Source organism: Crotalus tigris, unplaced genomic scaffold (assembly GCF_016545835.1).
Source record: "Crotalus tigris isolate CLP2741 ecotype Arizona unplaced genomic scaffold, ASM1654583v1 scf7180000023638.494280, whole genome shotgun sequence".
Lineage (NCBI taxonomy): Eukaryota > Metazoa > Chordata > Lepidosauria > Squamata > Viperidae > Crotalus > Crotalus tigris.
Genome location: NW_024100095.1, coordinates 129,867 through 149,812, shown reverse-complemented (window position 1 = coordinate 149,812; position 19,946 = coordinate 129,867). Strand labels below are relative to the sequence as shown.

Sequence of the window (19,946 nt, the reverse complement as noted above, 5' to 3'; positions counted from 1 at the left end):
TGCAACATCTCATTTCTTAGCACCTTTTTCCTTCAGGACATAGACACACACATACCCCTTCCAGTAATCAGTATAGTACTGCTCCAGTTTAGTTAATTTTCAACCATTGTGTCAGATATTTTACTACTAGTTCCCACTAGCAACAATTCTTCCTATATTCACTGATCTTAAAATACTTCCAACTTTGGGAGCCAGGTCTCAACTGGTGTTCTATGATGCACTGCTTCCTTCCTCCATAGATACATTCACTAAGTATAAATCCCAAAGTCAAAATTTCATTTTTCTCTTTATGCTATAGAAAATCTAACAATGGTTTCCAAGCCACAAGAAATTTAGTCAGACTGTTGTCTCTAATCAAAGCAGTCAGTTTTGCCATCTCAGCTAGCTCCATCAGTTTCAAAATCCCTTCTTCCATTGTGGGTATATGCTCCTCTTTCCATCTTCGTGCATAGAATAGCCTTGTAGCCAATGTCATGTATAAAAATGAAGTCCCATGTTTCCATTCCACTTTTGTATCCACCATCCTTAAAAGCTTCATGTATCAATTTTATATCCATTTTCAAAATTGGATACATATCTAATTCCAAAAGTTCTTAGCCCTCTTACGTATTCACCAAAGATAAAAATACCTTTGGATTAATTTATACCACCCTTCAGTGGGACTTCCAGGATGGATTTCAAACAAACAAAAACCAACTCCAGGATGAATTATACTAGTGTTACTAAACCTGGGATAATAAATACCGTAAATGCCAGCGTATAAGATGACTTCTGCGAGCGCTGAAATCGGCACCAAAGACCGGGGTTGTCTTATACGCCGAGTCGTCTTATACGCCGGAAATACTGGTAGTTTCCGGCGTATAAGACGACGTTCTAGGAATGCGGCCCAGCTATAAAGACGGGGGTCGTCTTATACGCCGGGTCACCTAATACGCCGGCATATACGGTAACTCTTGTTCGATATTAAAAGAATTCAACAATGTGACACCAGACATCTTTCTCATAGGAGGCTTTCTAGAAATAAATATCAGAAATTCTACACAGGTAGTCTTTGACTTACAACTAGTTGTTTAGTGAGCATTCAAAATTATAACAGCACTGAAAAAAATGACATGACCATTTTTCACACTTAGGATCGTTGCAACACCCCCATGATCACGTGATCAAAATTCAGACAGTTGGCAGCTGGCTCATTTATGGTGGTTGCAGTGTCAGGGGGGCATGTGATCACTTCTTGCAACTTTCTGATAAACAAAAGTCAGTGGTGAAGCCGCAATCACTTGACAACTGCAGTGATTCACTTAACAGCTACGAGAGTAAAAATTGTAAAATGGAGCAAAACTCATTAACAACTGTCTTGCTTAGCAAAAAAAAGTTGGGCTCAATTGTGGTTGTGAGTCAAAGACTTCTTGTAGTAGTCATTCACTTTACTTTTGATCCTAGAAGCACAGATTAGCTCAAAAAGATTAGTTCAGTGATTGGCAAGTTGAAATACGAATACCGTAAAACGGGTTTCCAACCACCAGTCGGCGGCATGCCAGAAACTGAGCCACGCATACAAGTGAAGCCCCATCCACAGGATGCAGACAGCACACGAAACCTCCGGTCCGCAGAAGAACCTCTTTCCACGGAACCAATCCCTGGTTGGGGTGGACGCTGCTGTAAAAGTTCCTGCTGTTTTTCTAAACTTTCTGGAAGGAGTTCATATGGTGGGCCAAGAGGGGGGAAATTATTTAAATGCACAAATTGCAATTATGCCAATTAATTAAACAGAAATTTAATTACATTTAAATAAAGTTTGATTTATTAATCTTTCCTACTGTTCCTACTGCACACTTTTTAAAGTTCTTAAAAAAATATTCCTATCCCAATTTCACATTGCTTTAAAGATAGACATTGCATGCACATATTGATCAAAAGCTGGGGTAGTTCTTTTAGTACTGATGACTACTAACTTTAGGTGTCATTGCTACAGACAGCCAAGTTCCTCTTAGCATCTATAAACTGGAGACTGCAAGTTTCCTCATAAAAATCTGATCAATACAGTCTCACCTGGATTATTTTTTCTGGCACATTGTGCCTAGAGAACCATATCATGGCACACCAAATTATTTTAAAATAAACAAGCAGAAAGAAACTGTTTCTACCACAATGATATAAGAACTGTTGAGGTTGGGGCAAATTTTTCTTTTTTATTAAAGCCTGGTTGCATGTCATTTATGCTTAAGTGATTTATGAATTAGGTCCATCCATGCTCAGTGTTGAGTTTCAAAAACATGTTTTTTTAGTAATCCTGTTGATTCATCCTATCAGATTATAAATAAGATGTTTTATTAAGTATCGTAGTCTTCTCCCATCATTTGGGGAAAATCTTCCATTAATGTTCGCATAGGGCTTTTCAGTCTGAGATCTAAAGCTCATGGCTATAACTAATGTTAAATTAATATATGCTGGACATCTTTTGGCTTGAACAGTTTTTGTATACCTAACTTTTAGATGGATTGTGGCCTATAGTATCAAATTTACATCTGATATAAAAATTATCCTGCTTTTTATATGTGTGTATTTCACTTAAGGGAGCAGAAGGATGAATGATTAAAAATAGCAGTTCCTTACTTAGATCTGTTTGTATGGGTTCATTTGTAAGCATTTTAATCAACTCAAAAATACGAGATCAGAAGTAGGTAACCCGCAACCCTAAATGTTTGCAACCTGAGTTCTTTCTTGAATCTTTTGGTCTTGTTTGCACCCTAGCTATGCTAGATTGAATCTTGATGAACCCATAAGTCTTCCTGAGGCCTTCTGCAAGAAAGCAGATTATTTTCCAGTTCAGCTGCTTCTCCATCCATGAATAAAATTGCGCACTGGTGGTGGGAACTCTGTCTATGCCAGGGATCCTCAGATTCCTCCCTTCTGGAGTGAAGTCACAATCTTTTATCCATGATTGTCGGTTGCCTTAAAGTATGACATTGGCTTCATTTCAAAACAAGGGCAGAATAATAAAGATAGAGGAACAATGGCTGCAGAACACCATTTTTATGCTCTCTCATTGGCCAGCTAGAGGCAGTACTGATCTACTCATGAGAAGCAATCATGAGGTACTTTGTAGGAGAATGAGGAAGATGCTGGAGGGGTGAGAATGGATGGTGTGTATAAATATAAATAAATATATTTTTCAAGAAGATAAAACAGGTCTGTTAAGAATAATGGAAGCCATTGTGATAAGAGCCAGCATTTACCAACATAATTCATATTTATATTTGTATTCATTATTTGTATTACTAAATGGGAAACCAGGAAGAACTGTTTGATGGAGTAGAATAACTATTGCAGAAAATGTGTAAAGCAGTATAGCATTTTTTAAATGGAAATTGAGAGGAGAATGAGAATAATGGCTTTCACGGAATAATGATATTTTCCTGATGATGGACTTTTCAGATCTCAGACTGGAAATGGGATTCCCATAGTCTACTGAGAAATACCATTTCCATCATTAAAAACATTTCTTTGAAATATAGCCTTAGTAATCTGGGAACTCCACAGTCCTAGTTTCTGGAATGGTGAGGTCATTTGCATGTGGCAGACTTTAAAACTATTTTGGCAAACACAAAAGCATTATGTCTCCCAACACAGAATTAAAACCTTGTCTGTTACAAGCTTTATTTTTAATTAGCATCAAAACACTGAAATGACTGCTTCTATTAAAAACACATGTAAATGCATCCCCAAACCAATTACTAAGCACTGTTCTACTAGACAACTTCGTTTTTGTGAAACAAGCTAATAATAAATGTATACTGTTACACCCTATTTGTGCATGTCAAAGAAAATGAATTTGTGTGCGTGTGTGTGTGAGAGAGAGATAGAGACAGAGAAGGAGAAAAAGAAATTAGAAGTGTTCTGTTTCTGAATTTGGGGAGTTAAAATTAAAATCATACCATCATACATATTACTTGATTTTTTGAATAAAGCTTCAGCCCAATTACATTTTGAGCTCCCTGGGACCAAGTCTCACTGATCTCAGTGGGATTTATTTCTATGTAAACACATACAGAATTGTAGCATAATAAAAGAAAATGAACTTCAGGTCTGTCTTAGCTCTTTGTTTTAATTATCCTGAATTTTCATCTCAAAGTTACCATGCTTTTTAGTGTAATGATCTGACTTAGTGCATTGGAATCTGTATTATTGATACACAGCATACATGAACATTTCCTATTGAGCTTTCCTTTTATGGAGTTTTATAGCAATTATAGTGAGTGGTATTGCAACTGAGTAACATATGGTAATAATGATAATTACTACGTTTCTGCCATTTTCTTCCTAAAAAACTTGGATTTTTTTTTTTACCCCCACCCTCATCCCTCATGAATACACCTGGTTCTTGCATTTATGGCAGTATCTAATTGATCTTAAACAGGGCCAAACCTAATCTGAAGACTGTAAGCTTGCCTGGAAAATCAGAGTGAACGTCACTAGCAAACCACTTCTTTATTGGTGCCAGTCTAGACATCAGGAGTTGATACCTGAGTTTTCTGATCGGTGTGATCTAAGAAATTGGAAACCTTCAGCAGTTAGAATTTTGTCTGCCGGGGAAGTGAAATACAAACCTTATCATTAATTCTCCAAGTGAGATTTTTTTCACACTTTTCAGCCAGTTCATTATTTCACCTCCTACTTAACCTCTGTATATCTCGAAAGATGGCTGTTTATGACATAATATAGTTTTTACCCTTTGTAGGAAGTTGAGCAATTATGTTTGTAGTTTTCAAAGTCTGCATTTCCTTGTGTTCAATAGCAACAGAAAAAGATTCCAGAAAATTAAGGAAATGGGGAAAGATATTTTCAACAAATATAGAGATGGAGCAAAATTAAATACCCACTAGAAACCACACAAGATTTCCAAGCTGTGTTAAAAATTTTAGGCAACACTTTTGAAAGTCCATAGCAATACACTTAAAAGTGAATTTGATGCATTAATGTTGACTTAATCATGGCAAATTTTCCAATTTGTTTAGTAAGTAGAGACTAGCAAAACTGGGGAAATGCAAACTCTTGAGGAGGAAGGATCTCTGTTTCAGGTGAACTTTGAAGAGAGGAAGGGCCAGCTTCATTTTGGAATTTATTCATTTTTTTGCTTTTCTTCTAGAGAAGGGTTTGGTTTATCAGGTAGGATAACCTCAGGATAGCCTGAAAAGACTTGGACAAGCTGAAGGAAATAGCTATTTTACATCCATGTGGAGCTAGCATTATGAATCAATAGCAAACGTGCATGAGCTGTTATTGTTATCTTTGGACTTATTTTGTCCTACCTACACTGTAATTACCTCATCCTGATCAGGAATTCAGCCTGCCATGCATCCTGGGTCTGGGTTAGCTAGAGAAGTCTAAAGAAGAGAAGAAAGCTGGTTCTAGTTTTCTCCTGGGTGATGGTGAATGAAGAAAGGACTGGCTGCCTCCCACTTCTGTACTCACCATGTTGTCATTTCATCTTTAGCCTCTGGGTATAATCTTGTAAAATTAGGATAAATCTCTCTAGATGTAAATGTATATTGTTTCATTTCAAAACCATGATAGGGTAGGTATGTGTCTCTTTATTTGGCTGAATGAATCTACTGAGTTCTGCCCCAAATTCAAATCAGTGAGCACCACTGTTGACATATTTAGGTATTATCATATATGCACATATATTACAGTGTTGACAGCAGGATTAAGTTCCCTATTAAGCAAGGTGAAATCCACAGTGTCAAGTGGTGAATCTTTGATGAGAGAAATAAAGGCAAGAAGTGCCTCACTGATCATCTAGGACAGTCAGGTGTCTTAATATTTAGAATACTATTATGTTTGCTGCCAGCACACTGCTAATATTTCAAGGTTTCTTAATTACAGAAAATAATGTTTTGTTTGAAGACATCCTATTGCTGAAGGATGATCATCTGAGAAAATGAGCCGAGGTGGCGCAGCAGTTAGAGTGCAGTACTGCAGGCCACTTTAGCTGACTGTGTTCAGCAGGTCAGCGGTTCAAATCTCACCGGCTCAAGGTTGACTCAGCCTTCCATCCTTCCGGGGTAGGTAAAATGAGGACCCAGATTGTTGGGGGCAATGTAAATATATATATACGTTGCTTACTGGTGTATACCGCTTAGAGAGTGCTTGCACTTAAAGCAGTATATAAGTCTCATAAATAAAATAAAATAAAATAAACACTAGTTTAATGATTGGGACTAATTAATATAGCAACCTCTTTAAAGAAATACAAATAATGTTTTGTTTGATTATATTTTATCTCCTAATATTGGGTTGCTTGACAATCTATAAGCAGGGATTGAGACAAAGTATGTGAGTTCTAACAAAGTTAAGTTGGTTAAAAGTTCTTAAAATTGCAATCCCCTGAATAAAAAAGTCTGTGTTTGTATGCGTCTTAAAGTCTTTGTTGATTCCTGGCACCACCTGGACTATTTCCTACAGTTTTCTTGGCAAAGTTTTGGAAATAGTTTGCCATTGCAACTTTCCTAGGGCTGAGAGAAAGTGTCTGGCCCAAGCTGGCTTTGTGCCTAAGACTGGACTAGAATTTACAGTCTCCTGGTTTTTACCTTAGTGCCTTAAACCACTACATCAATTGGGCTTTCTTGAATAAAAATTGGACAGCAATAATAAATTATTTAATTTATAATTTCAATTTAATTATAATTGTAATTTATAAATAATTAAACCCAACACCGAACTGATAAAAAAATAAAATCCGATTCCAATTTCTCATTGCCTTTTGTATTATATTTTTACTTCCAGGTTTAACCTCACAGCCCTGGGATTCCACTACTAACCAGGTATAATTTAGACCCCCAGCAAAGCTGAGACGGTGCTGTTGCCCTTTTCTAATTAGCCCAAACCAACTGCCATTTCACTCCAGCTAACAGTAGGGCCGGCTTTGCCCAGAGGTCCCCTTAGCTTGGTGGCCCAGCCCGGGTGGGAGCAAGGCTAGGGCCAAACCCCTCTGGGCTGTAACTCGAGCGGCGAGGGGTTATTTTAAAAAGAGGAACCAGAGAGGCTTGCAGAGCAGAGCAACTAGATTGTTGATGTTTCCGGGTATAGATAAACAAAGGGAGGAGGAGGAGGAGGAGGATGTCACAGACAGGCAGCGATAGCGAGATAAGGGAGCGAGCCGCGCTCGTCAAAGGTCACGTTGCACCGACCCGGGGAGGCTGCCTGGGCGTCCTGGGACCTGCCAGTCACAGACGCGGCCAGAGTGCCGGACCGCGGAGAAGCCGGCGCGACCCCCGAGGCCGCGAGTTCCCTTGCCGGGCTAGCTAGCAGCTGACCGCCCGTAGCGCTCCCTCTGCAACAGGTGTCTGCGGAGGTCGGGTGGGGGTGGGGGCGGACATTCCGGCCCCTTTGCAGCCCCGGGAGAGGAGGAGGCGGCGGGGCGCATTCGTGCCCTGCCCGGTCTCTGCCCGTCGAGCCATGAGCGGCCTGGAGGAAGATCCAGAGTTTGATTTCGATTTCCTCTTCGAGTTTAACCAGAGCAACGAGGCTGCCGGCGGCAAAGGTTGGTGACGAGGCAGCGGCGGTCGTCCTCCAGGGACGGGACGGGACCGGCGCGGGGAGAGGGAGGGCGAAGAGCGTTTATTTGCAGCGCGTTAAATATAGCGGTTCTTCTGGGACGGGAAAGAGCCGTCTCCACAATAGGCTGAGCCTGGGGACTGGAGGGAGGGAGCTCGAAGCGCCGCCCGTTGTTGGGGTTGAGGCGTCTCGCTCGCTTTGCCTTCGACCCCCGCTCCTCCTTCAAAGCCAAAGGAGCCCAGTCCTAGGGAGTAGCTCGGATTTGGGGGTGTTTCTCCTCACTACTTCCTAAAGGACGAACAGAAGCAGAATCTTTCTCACAAAGGGCTTGGGAAGAGTCGCGGCTTTTCCCGTGAGGAGATGGGCTGGAAATGAAGCTGAACCCTCTGCCCTTGTGCTGTCTCAACTTGGTTGTTCACGCCCGGCTTTGAGGGTTCCCCTTTTTTAAAAAATGCCCGACCTACACCGCAAAAAGACAATTCCACCACGTTACAGTTTTTCTTGTCACTTGAAGGGGAAACTGGCAGAACTCTTGCCAACTTTACCCGGTGGAAACAAAACAAAACCAAAGACAGTTGTTCTCTGTTCCATTAAAGAACTTGTAAAACAAACAAACAAGAAAGACAAGAGCCAGGTCTACTACTGAAGTGTCACGGTGGACTTGTGAAAAAAACCAAAAAGCATTACTGTTTCATTGGAGAACTTTTAAGAAAGGACCAGTCCTTCATGTCACTGCTCCATGGTGGAAATTGTTTTCTAAAAGCAGATTTTTTATCCTCCCGCTTGGAAACTTGTGAAAAAAAATGCAGGACAGCAAGCAAGGGGGTAGGGGTGGATGTCAGGTTCCCCATAACTACCCACCTAGGGCTTGTGGATCAGCCTTGAAGTTCTGTAGGATAAAAATGGTTAGAAGCATGTTGTGTTCCTGGACCTGTGTTCTAAGTCAGGTGGCTTGCCAGATTTGCAAAAGGAGAGTAGGGGTTGGAAATGTCATGCAGGGTCCAGAGATAAGCAACTTGTTATCCCTGCATTAGCTTTCAACAAGGGAAGAACTGTCTCACTACAAGGTGACCCTAATATATAGATTATAAATATCCCCTCAGGTTGTCTATTTAATCCAGGATGTGATGAAATTCAACTGGAGTATAGTTAAACAAATAATGTACAGTATGGTACATATCTTTGTTGTTGGTTTTACAGCCACATAAGTGGCTGTAAGGAAATGATCCTATACAAACTATGGTTTGAAAAGATTTCTTTTGTGAAGATTCTTTGATATGTAGACTAGTATCTGGATCCACCAAGCCTCTGGATTCCAGTCCCCATGTTAGCCTTTGTATATTTCTAGTAGCTGTGCAGTGGCATTAGTGTAATTGGATACAGAAAAACAATCTTGAGAACTTTCCTGTTTATATAACGTATGTATATATATAACCCAGTATGTTTCCTTCCTAACCCAGACTGCATCAGGCATTTAGACAGTAGGTTGCATTGCACTCTGAGCATGAAGTTTCCATATTATTATGCAGCTGATGTAAAGAAGGTGTACAGTTGTATGGACCTAATTAGTATAACTTGCAGATTCTCTGATGTGAGTCAGAACCCCTAAGAAGCACAAGTAACTTGGATGGGGTCTTTTAAATGTTGCCTTGGCTACAGAAATTGAGCAGGAACTTTTCAATATTATTACTTCAATGAAACTTTTTTTTTAACCTGGGGGGGGGTTTGCCCAAATTCACTTTCAGGTGTTGTGGAATCACGTAGTTGGAGAATGAATGATAATAACCAAATCAGTATATGATCGGTGCAATCAGAATGGAAAGTAATTGAATAACATACATAGCTGTGACAATGAAATAGATAATGGCTTGTTTTATGGTTACCCTATTGTAAATGAAATAGATTTTGAGTCAGGTTTCCTATGTCTGCTTTACGAGAGCCCTATTCAGATGTTCTAAATCAGTGGTTCTCAACCTGTGGGTCGGGACCCCATTTGGGGTCGAACGACCATTTCACGGGGGTCACCAAACAACACAGTCCGTCATTTTTTCCCCTTTTCCTTAGCTGTACTACTCCCTTTTATTCTATTGGCTTTTGAAAGCCAATAGAATAGACTCTTTTGAATAGAGTCTAATTCTATTGGCTTTCAAAAACCAATAGGAATTGTCCAGGCTGTCTCTGCCCTGCTGAGCCCGCCAAAAGTCCCATTCTGCAAACGGTGCTGCATCAGTTGAGTAATCCTCGACTTACGACTGGTTGAGTAGTCCTCGACTTACGACCGGTTGGGGGTCGCGGCATTAAAAAGGTTGAGAACCACTGTTATAAATCTTCCAAACATTAAAATGTGAATGGACTTGTCTGTTCCAAGTTCATCTGCCAAATATGCTGCTTTCTACCAGCTGGGAAGGCATGAAGTAGAAAAGTGCAGATAATCCCAATTCCATTAGGTCACAGATTTTTCCTTATTATTTTATTCCAACTATTTTAGTGTATTTAAAAACACAGGAAAGCGCACTTGTTATTACTCATAATATACGCAATTTTGCATAAAATATTATATGACTAGGAATGGTACAGGAATTGAATGTACATATATTAATTGCACCCCCATACACACTTTGTAAAATGCTACAGTGCAAAAGTACTGTATAGGCTTGTTTGTATTCCACTTTCTTCACTATACCTTCTTTGATGGATACATCTTTCCTAATTATCTGTCTATTGTACCTACTTTTAATTAGAGAAGACTCCATGCTGTTCATCCAAAAACTGTTCTTCTTGTGTTAACTCCTCTATAATAGATTTAACTTTCCTAGATTTTACACCATGCAGGTAAGCCTTCAGGACTGAACAATTGTCCAATAATGTTTATTTCCTGGGATATATATATATGCTATTGACAATACACTGACAGTATGATTGTGGCCATTAGAAGAAATACAGTTTTAGACCTCTTCAGATATATATCAATTTGCCCAAAATATGCTTTTATCCATGAATGAGATGGTGTTGCAGTTCATCCGTGTGAATCTCCCTGTAATGAACATCAATTTTTTCCATGACTTCTTTGGGGAATGAATAAGGGTATCTGCCTTCTCATAGGAAAGTAAGATTATCCATAAAGGAACAGAGGTATAGTGTGTAAATTGAGGGTGGCAAACTGTGAGTCTGATCTGCTCCTGGAAACAATTTCAGGAGTTGGTAAGCATATGAAAAAGGCTGAAAGTGCTCTTTCCTTCCATGTATGAATTTTGCTTCCATTTTTTTTTCTTATAATGACTGACATTCTGTGTGGCTTTTTGGTTGAGGGTAATTTTTGAATCATTTCCTGTTTTCTGTGCAGGTCAAAATATTCTATGTACACTAAGTATAAGCAATTAGGCCTCAGTATTTTAGAATACAATGGGTTTAGATGGAACGCCAAGCTGGAAAGAGAGAAAGCCCTGTTTTATTTGTGCTGCTCCGCACCTGGATGTTAATGGCCATCTTTTGGTAAATAATAGGCGTATAATAGGTGTTGAATGTACTAATGGTGTTTAACATGAAAAAAAAAGAAGCCCCAAACATCACCGAGCTACTTCTGTAGCAGCTGGAGTAATATTGTATGTCCTTTGTTAACATTGTCATTTAACTAGTAGAGGAACATTGGAGTTCAGTTGGGAATAGAGCCATGATCATTAATGGAGCTTTTCCGGATCTCAGTGTATATGTTAGAGGAGTGACATCGCCTGGAGCATTTGCCTCCGGGGGAGAGGAAGGAAGCAAACATTATATGTAGAGGAAATGAGAGGATGCATTGCCTTTTTGCTTCAATCACTCAAGAATTCTTAAAAAGCAACTGAAGCTAAAGGCATATTGAAACTTGAGGTAGGGCTGATAACAAAAAAATGACAAGCGAATGGTTGGAACAGTGGAAATGGTAGTTTGTAGTTTGTAATGGATTCATATCCTTTTATGAATACCTGGAATTGTTATTGTGTATATTCAAGCATACAGTATCATACACACATGGAAAAGAAAGGATAGAAAATTCTAATAGGTCCAAGAACTAGCCATTGTGAGTCTGTGTTGAGGAGTTGCTCAATAGAATAATGCAGCTTTTCACAAGGATCATGGGAAATTATGTAGGCCTCAGAAAGAATAACAGCAGGGTTCAGAGAAAAACTGAAGCATGTTGAATTTTGCCCCCCCCCTTTGCTCATTCTCCCTCCTTTTATTGGTCGACAATATAGCTCAGCAGTACAGAATTACACAACATGAGTGTGTTTATTTATTACAGCAAAAGCGAGAGGACAATTTAACATGGAAAAGGAGGGTGAAATTAGATTATATGCTGTGTTAAAGCATAATTGATTTCCACTTAGTTTAGTATATTAAAAACACACGATCACTCAAATTCAATCAGCAGGTAAAATTTGTTGTTGTTGTTGTTAATTGCGAAGTCGTGTCCGACCCATCGCGACCCCATGGACAACATTCCTCCAGGTCTTCCTGTCCTCTACCATATTCTGGAGTCCATTTAAATTCACACCTACTGCTTCAGTGACTCCATCCAGCCATCTCATTCTCTGTCGTCCCCTTCTTCTATTGCCCTCAATCTTTCCCAGCATTAGGCTCTTCTCCAGTGAATCCTTCCTTCTCATTAGGTGGCCAAAGTACTTGAGTTTCAACTTCAGGATCTGGCCTTCTAAAGAGCAGTCGGGGTTGATCTCTTCTAGGACTGACCGGTTTGAACGCCTTGCAGTCCAAGGGACTCGCAGGAGTCTTCTCCAGCACCATAGTTCAAAGGCCTCAATTCTTTTGCGCTCAGCCTTTCTTATGGTCCAACTTTCACAGCCATACATTGCAACTGGGAAAACCATGGCCTGGACTATACGCACTTTTGTTGGCAGGGTGATGTCTCTGCTTTTTAGTATGCTGTCTAGATTTGCCATAGCTTTCCTCCCCAGGAGCAAGCGTCTTTTAATTTCTTGGCTGCAGTCCCCATCTGAGGTGATCTTGGAGCCCAGAAAAATAAAATCTGTCACTACCTCCATTTCTTCCCCATCTATTTGCCAGGAATTGAGAGGGCCGGATGCCATGATTTTGGTTTTCTTAATGTTGAGTTTCAAGCCAACTTTTGCACTCTCCTTCTTCACCCGCATCAAGAGGCTCTTTAGTTCCTCTTCACTTTCTGCCATTAGAGTGGTATCATCTGCATATCTTAGGTTGTTGATATTTCTCCCGGCAATCTTAATTCCAACTTTTGATTCATCTAGCCCTGCCTTTCTCATGATGTGCTCTGCATATAAGTTAAATAGGCAGGGCGACAGTATACAGCCTTGCCGGACTCCTTTTCCAATTTTGAACCAATCAGTGGTTCCGTGTTCGGTTCTCACTGTTGCTTCTTGACCCGCATATAGGTTTCTCAAGAGACAAATGAGATGGTCTGGTACTCCCATCTCTTTAAGAACTTGCCACAATTTGTTGTGATCCACACAATCAAAGGCTTTTGCATAGTCAATGAAGCAGAAGTAGATGTTTTTCTGGAACTCCCTAGCTTTCTCCATGATCCAGCGTATGTTGGCAATTTGATCTCTAGTTCCTCTGCCTCTTCGAAATCCTGCCTGTACTTCTGGTAGTTCTCGATCCACATACTGCTGGAGTCTAGCTTGTAGGATTTTAAGCATAACTTTACTAGCATGTGAAATGAGTGCAATGGTGCGATAGTTTGAACATTCTTTGGCATTGCCTTTCTTTGGAATTGGAATGTAAACTGACCTTTTCCAATCCTGTGGCCACTGTTGAGTTTTCCAAATTTGCTGGCAAATTGAGTGTAGCACTTTTACTGCATCGTCTTTTAAGATTTTGAATAGCTCAGCTGGAATACTGTCACCTCCACTAGCTTTGTTGTTGCTCAGATTTTCTAAGGCCCATTTCACTTCACATTCTAGGATGTCTGGTTCGAGGTCATGACCATCTCATTGTGGTTATCTGGGATGTTAAGCTCATTCTTGTATAGTTCTTCTGTGTAGTTTTGCCATCTCTTCTTAATCTCTTCTGCCTCTGTTAGGTCTCTGCCATTTTGGTCCTTTATCATGCCCATCTTTGCATGAAACGTTCCCTTCATATCTCTAATTTTCTTGAAGAGATCTCTGGTCCTCCCTATTCTGTTGTTTTCTTCTATTTCTTTGCACTGTTCATTTAAGAAGGCATTCTTATCTCTTCTAGCTACTCTCTGGAATTCTGCATTCAATTGGGTGTATCTTTCTCTTTCTCCTTTGCCTTTCGCTTCCCTTCTTTCCTCAGCTATTTGCAAAGCTTCCTCAGACAGCCATTTTGCTTTCTTGCATTTCTTTTTCTTTGGGATGGTTTTAGTTGCTACCTCTTGTACAATGTTGCGAACTTCCATCCATAGTTCTTCAGGCACTCTGTCTATCAGATCCAGTTCCTTAAATCTATTTGTCACCTCTACTGTATATTCATCAGGAATATGATTTAGTTCATACCTGAGTGGCCTAGTGCTTTTCCCTACTTTTTTCAATTTAAGCCTAAATTTTGCAACGAGAAGCTCATGATCTGAGCCACAGTCAGCTCCTGGTCTTGTTTTTACTGACTGTATAGAGCTTCTCCATCTTTGGCTGCAGAGCACATAGTCAATCTGATTTCTATGTTGACCGTCTGGTGATGTCCATGTGTAGAGCCGTCTCTTGGGTTGTTGGAAAAGAGTGTTTGTTATGACCATCGTATTCTCTTGACAAAATTCTATTAGCCTGTGCCCTGCTTCATTTTGTACTCCAAGGCCAAACTTGCCTGTTATTCCGGTTATCTTTTGGCTTCCTACCTTAGCATTCCAATCCCCCATGATGATAAGGACATCATTTTTTGGTGTTAATTCTATAAGGTGCTGTAGGGCTTCATAGAACCGGTCAATTTCATCCTCTTCAGCACCAGTGGTTGGGGCATAGATTTGGACTACTGTGATATTGAATGGTTTGCCTTGGATTCGAATTGAGATCATTCTGTCATTTTGGGGATTGTATCCCAGTATTGCTTTTCCTATTCTTTTATTGACTATGAAGGCTACTCCATTTCTTCTGAGGGATTCTTGCCCACAGTAGTATACCTGATGGTCATCTGAGTTAAATTCACCCATTCCTGTCCATTTTAGTTCGCTGATTCCTAAGATGTCGATGTTCAGTCTTGTCATCTCTTTTTTGACTACGTCTAGCTTGCCTTGATTCATGGATCTTACATTCCAGGTTCCTATGGAGAAAAAATCTTTACAGCATCGGACTTTCCTTTCACCACCAGATATATCCACAGCTGAGCGTCCTTTCGGCTTTGGCCCAGTCGCTTCATTCTTTCTGGCGCTACTAGTACTAGCCCTCTGCTCTTCCCCAGTAGCATATTGGACACCTTCCGACCTGAGGGGCTCATCTTCCAGCGTCATATCTTTTTTCCTTTTAGTACTGTCCATGGGGTTTTCATGGCAAAGATACTGGAGTGGTTTGCCATTTCCTTCTCCAGTGGATCACATTTTGTCAGAACTCTCTGCTATAACCTGTCCGTCTTGGGTGGCCCTGCACGGCATAGCTTATAGCTTCATTGAGTTACGCAAGCCCCTTCGCCACGACAAGGCAGTAATCCATAAAGGGGAGGTAAAATTTAGCAAATGTAAAAAAAGGGGTGCTTCAACATTCAGATTAGTACTTAAAAGCACTTTCCTCTCCTGTGTATTTTGTAAATTGGAGTCAATTTCTTGCAGTAAATAACTCATTTAAAGTTTTTTTTAAAAAAGATAGATGCAATTTTTGGCAGGTAAGAAAAGATAGCTTGATTTAGCAGAGCATTGATTTGACTTAGAATAGCAAAGGAATAAAGGGGAGATAGCATTGTTTTATTCTATGGAATCTGTTAAGCTTACCTGTGGAAGTCTTTTCTTCTCACCAGTTGTAGACTGTATGCAGGATTGGCCACTTTTCTGGTGTTTGGAAGCCTGCTGCATTTTGAACCAACTATAATTTCCAGGTGGTAGTTATAATTCCATGATACAGCACAGTGATAGCTTTATAAAGAGCACATTGCAGTAATCCAATCAAAGGGAGCAGGCATGAATAACTATCTGAAGGGCCTCTTGATCAAGGAAAGGGTAACTGGTGCACAAGATGAACCTGTGTGCAAAGACCCTCCAGGTCACAACTGCCACACACTCACAGCTACTGTTCTTTGAGCAGTAGCTGTGAGTCCAGAAAGACCCCCAGTTGCGTACCAGTCTTGAATCATGAAGCTGTCATCTTTTCCAGAGCCTTCCCAAAAAAGGGAAGATTGGAAATTGCCATTTCTAGAGAGGATAGCTCTGTTTACTTGTACCAAATTTATAATCAAAATATATTAGCATAAACTTATTGGTATTTAAGCTGCTGCAGTTTTCTGTTCTTCATACTTTTAAACCATAACTTCTAAAAAGCTTGTTTGTAATGCTTCCTGTATGTCACATAATTTATGATACTGTAGAAGAGGTTGAAGATGCCTTTGAATGTTTTGAGGGTACCAAGAAAGGTTACTTGAATAATTTCCATTCTTTCTGCTCCGTTAAAAAGGAGTCTCCAAAGAGCAGCTTGTATCCTTGCTGTGGGGTGCAAGGTGAATCACTGCATTCTTATTTATACCAAAAATGCTAATGAAAGTGCACAATTCACACTGACTTTCATGCAGTAACATCCAAAGGTGTGTTCACTCTACAGATTACTGCTTGTTCTGCTATTCTGTAATAACAGCCTTCAAGACCCTCCATGTTTTGTTTATGTGGTTGAAGGAGAACAATTTATTATTTTATATTGGAGAGTAATCATACCGTAGTCACTGCATTCAGTTTATTTCTGTTTACGTTGGTAATAAATTAAGTGTACTTTATGTCCTGGCCACTGGCCCTGGTCTGATTCTGGCACACCATTTAAAGGTTAAATACTTCACTCTGCTCAAAAATAACTTGATAGTCTTGTTATAAAGAATGTCATTGCAAATTCTGACTTGAAAAAAGGTAAATGGAGTCTAAGAACTCACGAGCTAGTTAATTTCCAAGCTTATTTCGTACTGTCTTTGTCTAGAAGTTCAAGGTGGCATACATAGCCTTCCTTTCTCCAATTTGTGTGGGTTTTTTTTGTTTTTTGCAACAACAATTCTGTGAGGTAGGTGGAGCTGAAAGAAGGTGACTGGTCCCAAATCTTTAATGAGCTTTCATGGTTGAGAATGGACTTAAACCCAGAACTTAGAACCCTTTGGTCCTAGTTCATTCTTGAATGGCTAAATGATACTAGCTCTTTGCCATTTTTGAAATGGTTAAGGTACGCTTTGATTCCAGAGAAAACTCTACTATATTCACTGGATCATGACAGGGATTCAGCTTACTAATAAATTAATTTGTTTGTTTGTATGTGAGCAACATCTCACGTCATTCTTTTTGTTTTTTGTTTATCTTTTTCAGAACATTATAACTATGCATCTTCAAATATAAATTCAACTTTGCCTCTAAATGTGGCACATTCTTCACTGCCAACTCCATGTCACGGCCTTCAAACATCTATTCCAGTCATTCCAAATGTCTCATCAGCTAATCATCTTTCAGGTTATGGAGGGCATGCTGACAATAGCACTGCTGGATATTATTTGCCTCCAAGTGTCAGACCTAATGGAGTGCCAGCATTAGAAAGTCCTAGAATTGAAATAACCACCTACTTAGGACTGCATCAAAACAACAATCAGTTCTTCCATGAAGCTGAGATTGATGAATCCACCCAAAACACAAAGAGATCGCCTTCTACCGCTACTTTGAATTTACCAAACATTGAGGCTTACAGGGACCCATCTTGTCTGAGCCCTGCCAGTAGCCTGTCTTCCAGAAGTTGTAATTCAGAAGCATCTTCCTATGAATCAAATTATTCCTATCCTTATACTTCACCCCAGACATCTCCTTGGCAATCGCCCTGCGTATCGCCCAAGACCAATGAAACTGAGGAGAGGTATCAGCGAAGCTTAGTTCCCTGCACACTCCTTAATTCACCCCGACATTCTCCTTCCACGTCTCCCAGAACAAGTATTACTGAAGAAAACTGGCTGAGCTCTCGCAACTCTAGACCATCATCTCCCTGTAATAAGAGAAAATACAGTTTGAATGGCAGACAGACATCCTACTCTCCACATCACTCCCCAACTCCGTCTCCCCAGAATTCTCCAAGGGTTAGTGTGACTGATGAGACATGGTTGGGAAACACTAACCAATATACCAGTTCAGCCATTGTCGCAGCAATCAATGCCCTCACTACTGACAGCACAATAGATATGAATGATGGAATTCCTATCAAGTCTAGGAAAACTGCAATAGATCACACTCCCTCCATAGCACTCAAGACTGAGCCTAGTGGAGATGATCAGGGGACCATATCACCGATTACCGATTTATCACCAGAAGAATTTCCTGGGTTCCAGCACATCAGGAAAGGAAGCTTCTGTGATCAGTATCTTTCAGTTCCGCAGCATCCCTATCAGTGGGCCAAATCAAAGCCTTTGTCCCCAACATCATACATGAGGTACAGTTTCTTTAGATGTAATCTTTAAAAGAAAAGTCTCTATTTTCTCCTTTGCTTTACCTCCTCCCAATAACGTCTTTGTTTTTAGTACTTCAAATAGTTAGTCATAGACATCTAGAATCATTTTTATAGCGCTATGTTTTTGCTTTTGTTACATGGTATTATTCATTTTCACTTTGGTTAGTAAATTCAAACCAATTTCCATAGATTGTTAGGTATCCATTTGTTTCCGATCTAGGTAGTATTTTAAAAAATCCCAAATCAAAACAGTTACTTTTACAAACTTGAAAATAGATTGTGAATGCTTGATTACAGGGGAATATATCATGCAATGTAAAATAGAATTATAGTAATATTGCAAGTTTACTTTTAGCTTTTCTTGTGATATTTGTTTTATTTCCTATTACATCAGTTTAAAAGCAAAAAAAATGGTAATATTTCATTTCTGTTTTAATTGTTACTGATTTGTATAGGTTTTGTTGGTATTTGCCTTTTTTATAGTATGTTGGGCTGGGCAGTTTATAGAAGTGGGTGATTCTGTTTCAAATCGGCTCCTAGCTATAAATTCTTAAGCCCATGTGTATACATGTAAGGATATCTATCTATCTATCTATCTATCTATCTATCTATCTATCTATCTATCTATCCATCCATCCATCCATCCATCCATCCAATATATTTAACTTCTCTAGAGGCGATTCTAAGCAGCTTACAATCAATAGACACCAATATAAAACATTAAAACAATAAATAAACTTGATTTAAAATTGACAGAGATGGGGAGGAAGGGCACAAGATTCACACAGGGAGCAGATGGGGTCTACTTAATCTATTTACTGTCTCCAGCTTGACATGCCAGGCCAATTGACAGAGCCAGCCTTCAGGCCCTTTCAGAAGACTCGGATGAGGGTACAGATCTCACCTTGGGGAGGGGAAGAGGCATGATGTTCCAGAGAGTGGGAGCCATGGCAGAAACAGCTATTCTCCTGGATCCTGCCAGTCAGAGTTTCTTGACCAATGGGGCCTGTAGCATGCTCCTTTTACTGGCACAGATGGGGAGGGCTAATCCCATTGAGGTGAAACAGTGCCTCAGATAACCTGGACCCATGCCATGAAGGGCTTTAAAGGTGTAAAAACTAATACCTTGAATTAGACCCTAAAGCAAACTGGCAACCAGTGTGGATCATGAAACAGTGGTATAATATGGGCCATCCTACTGACTCCAAGAACTATCTGCACAGTTGCATTCTGCGTCAGCTGTAACTTCTGAATATTCTTCAAGGATAGCTCCATGTAGAGTGTATTGTAATAGTCCAAGCATGAGATGACCCTGGCTTGATTGACTGAGCGCAGGGACTCCCAATCCAGGAAAGGGCACAACTGTTGCATAACCCAACATTGTGCAAAGTCTCTCCTGTTCTTAAGCAAGTGTCACGAGCCCAGGAGAACCCCCCAAGTTGCACACTGGTATGTCTGGGGCAGTGCAACCCCATCCAAAACTAAAGATGTTAATGTACTAGATGCCAAAGCTCCACATACGCAAAGCCACTTGGTCTTACCATGGTTCAGCAGAAGTCTGTTGTCCCCTATCCAGATCCCCACAGCCTCCAGACATCGCAAGAGGGCAGTGACAGCATCACTTGGGTCACTGGTGATTCTTTCAAAATAATTTTATTTGACTTCTTTGTTTTCTAGTATGGGTTTTATACATGGTCATTAAAATAAAATAGTTCTAGCCTACGGTTCTACATTGAGTTGTCTACATGGTGTGGTCAAAAGAATCAAGAGAGTTATGATGATACAGTTGAAGCACCACCT

The 19,946-nt window shown here is 40.1% G+C and overlaps 1 protein-coding gene across 4 annotated transcripts in view; it reads left to right on the top strand.

The window, feature by feature from the left end:
* NFATC1 (nuclear factor of activated T cells 1) overlaps positions 1–19,946 on the top strand; it is a 147,234-nt gene that overhangs the window by 6,224 nt on the left and 121,064 nt on the right. Inside the window, exons 1-2 of one of the 4 annotated variants that reach the window (XM_039320453.1) lie at positions 6,847–7,546; positions 17,027–18,128. In XM_039320453.1, coding sequence (XP_039176387.1) covers positions 7,462–7,546; positions 17,027–18,128 — 1,187 coding nt within the window. In that variant the 5' untranslated portion in view covers positions 6,847–7,461. Of the gene's footprint in view, positions 1–6,846; positions 7,547–17,026; positions 18,129–19,946 lie in introns of those variants that run through there. The other 3 variants (XM_039320452.1, XM_039320454.1, XM_039320455.1) reach the window with 3 other exon arrangements.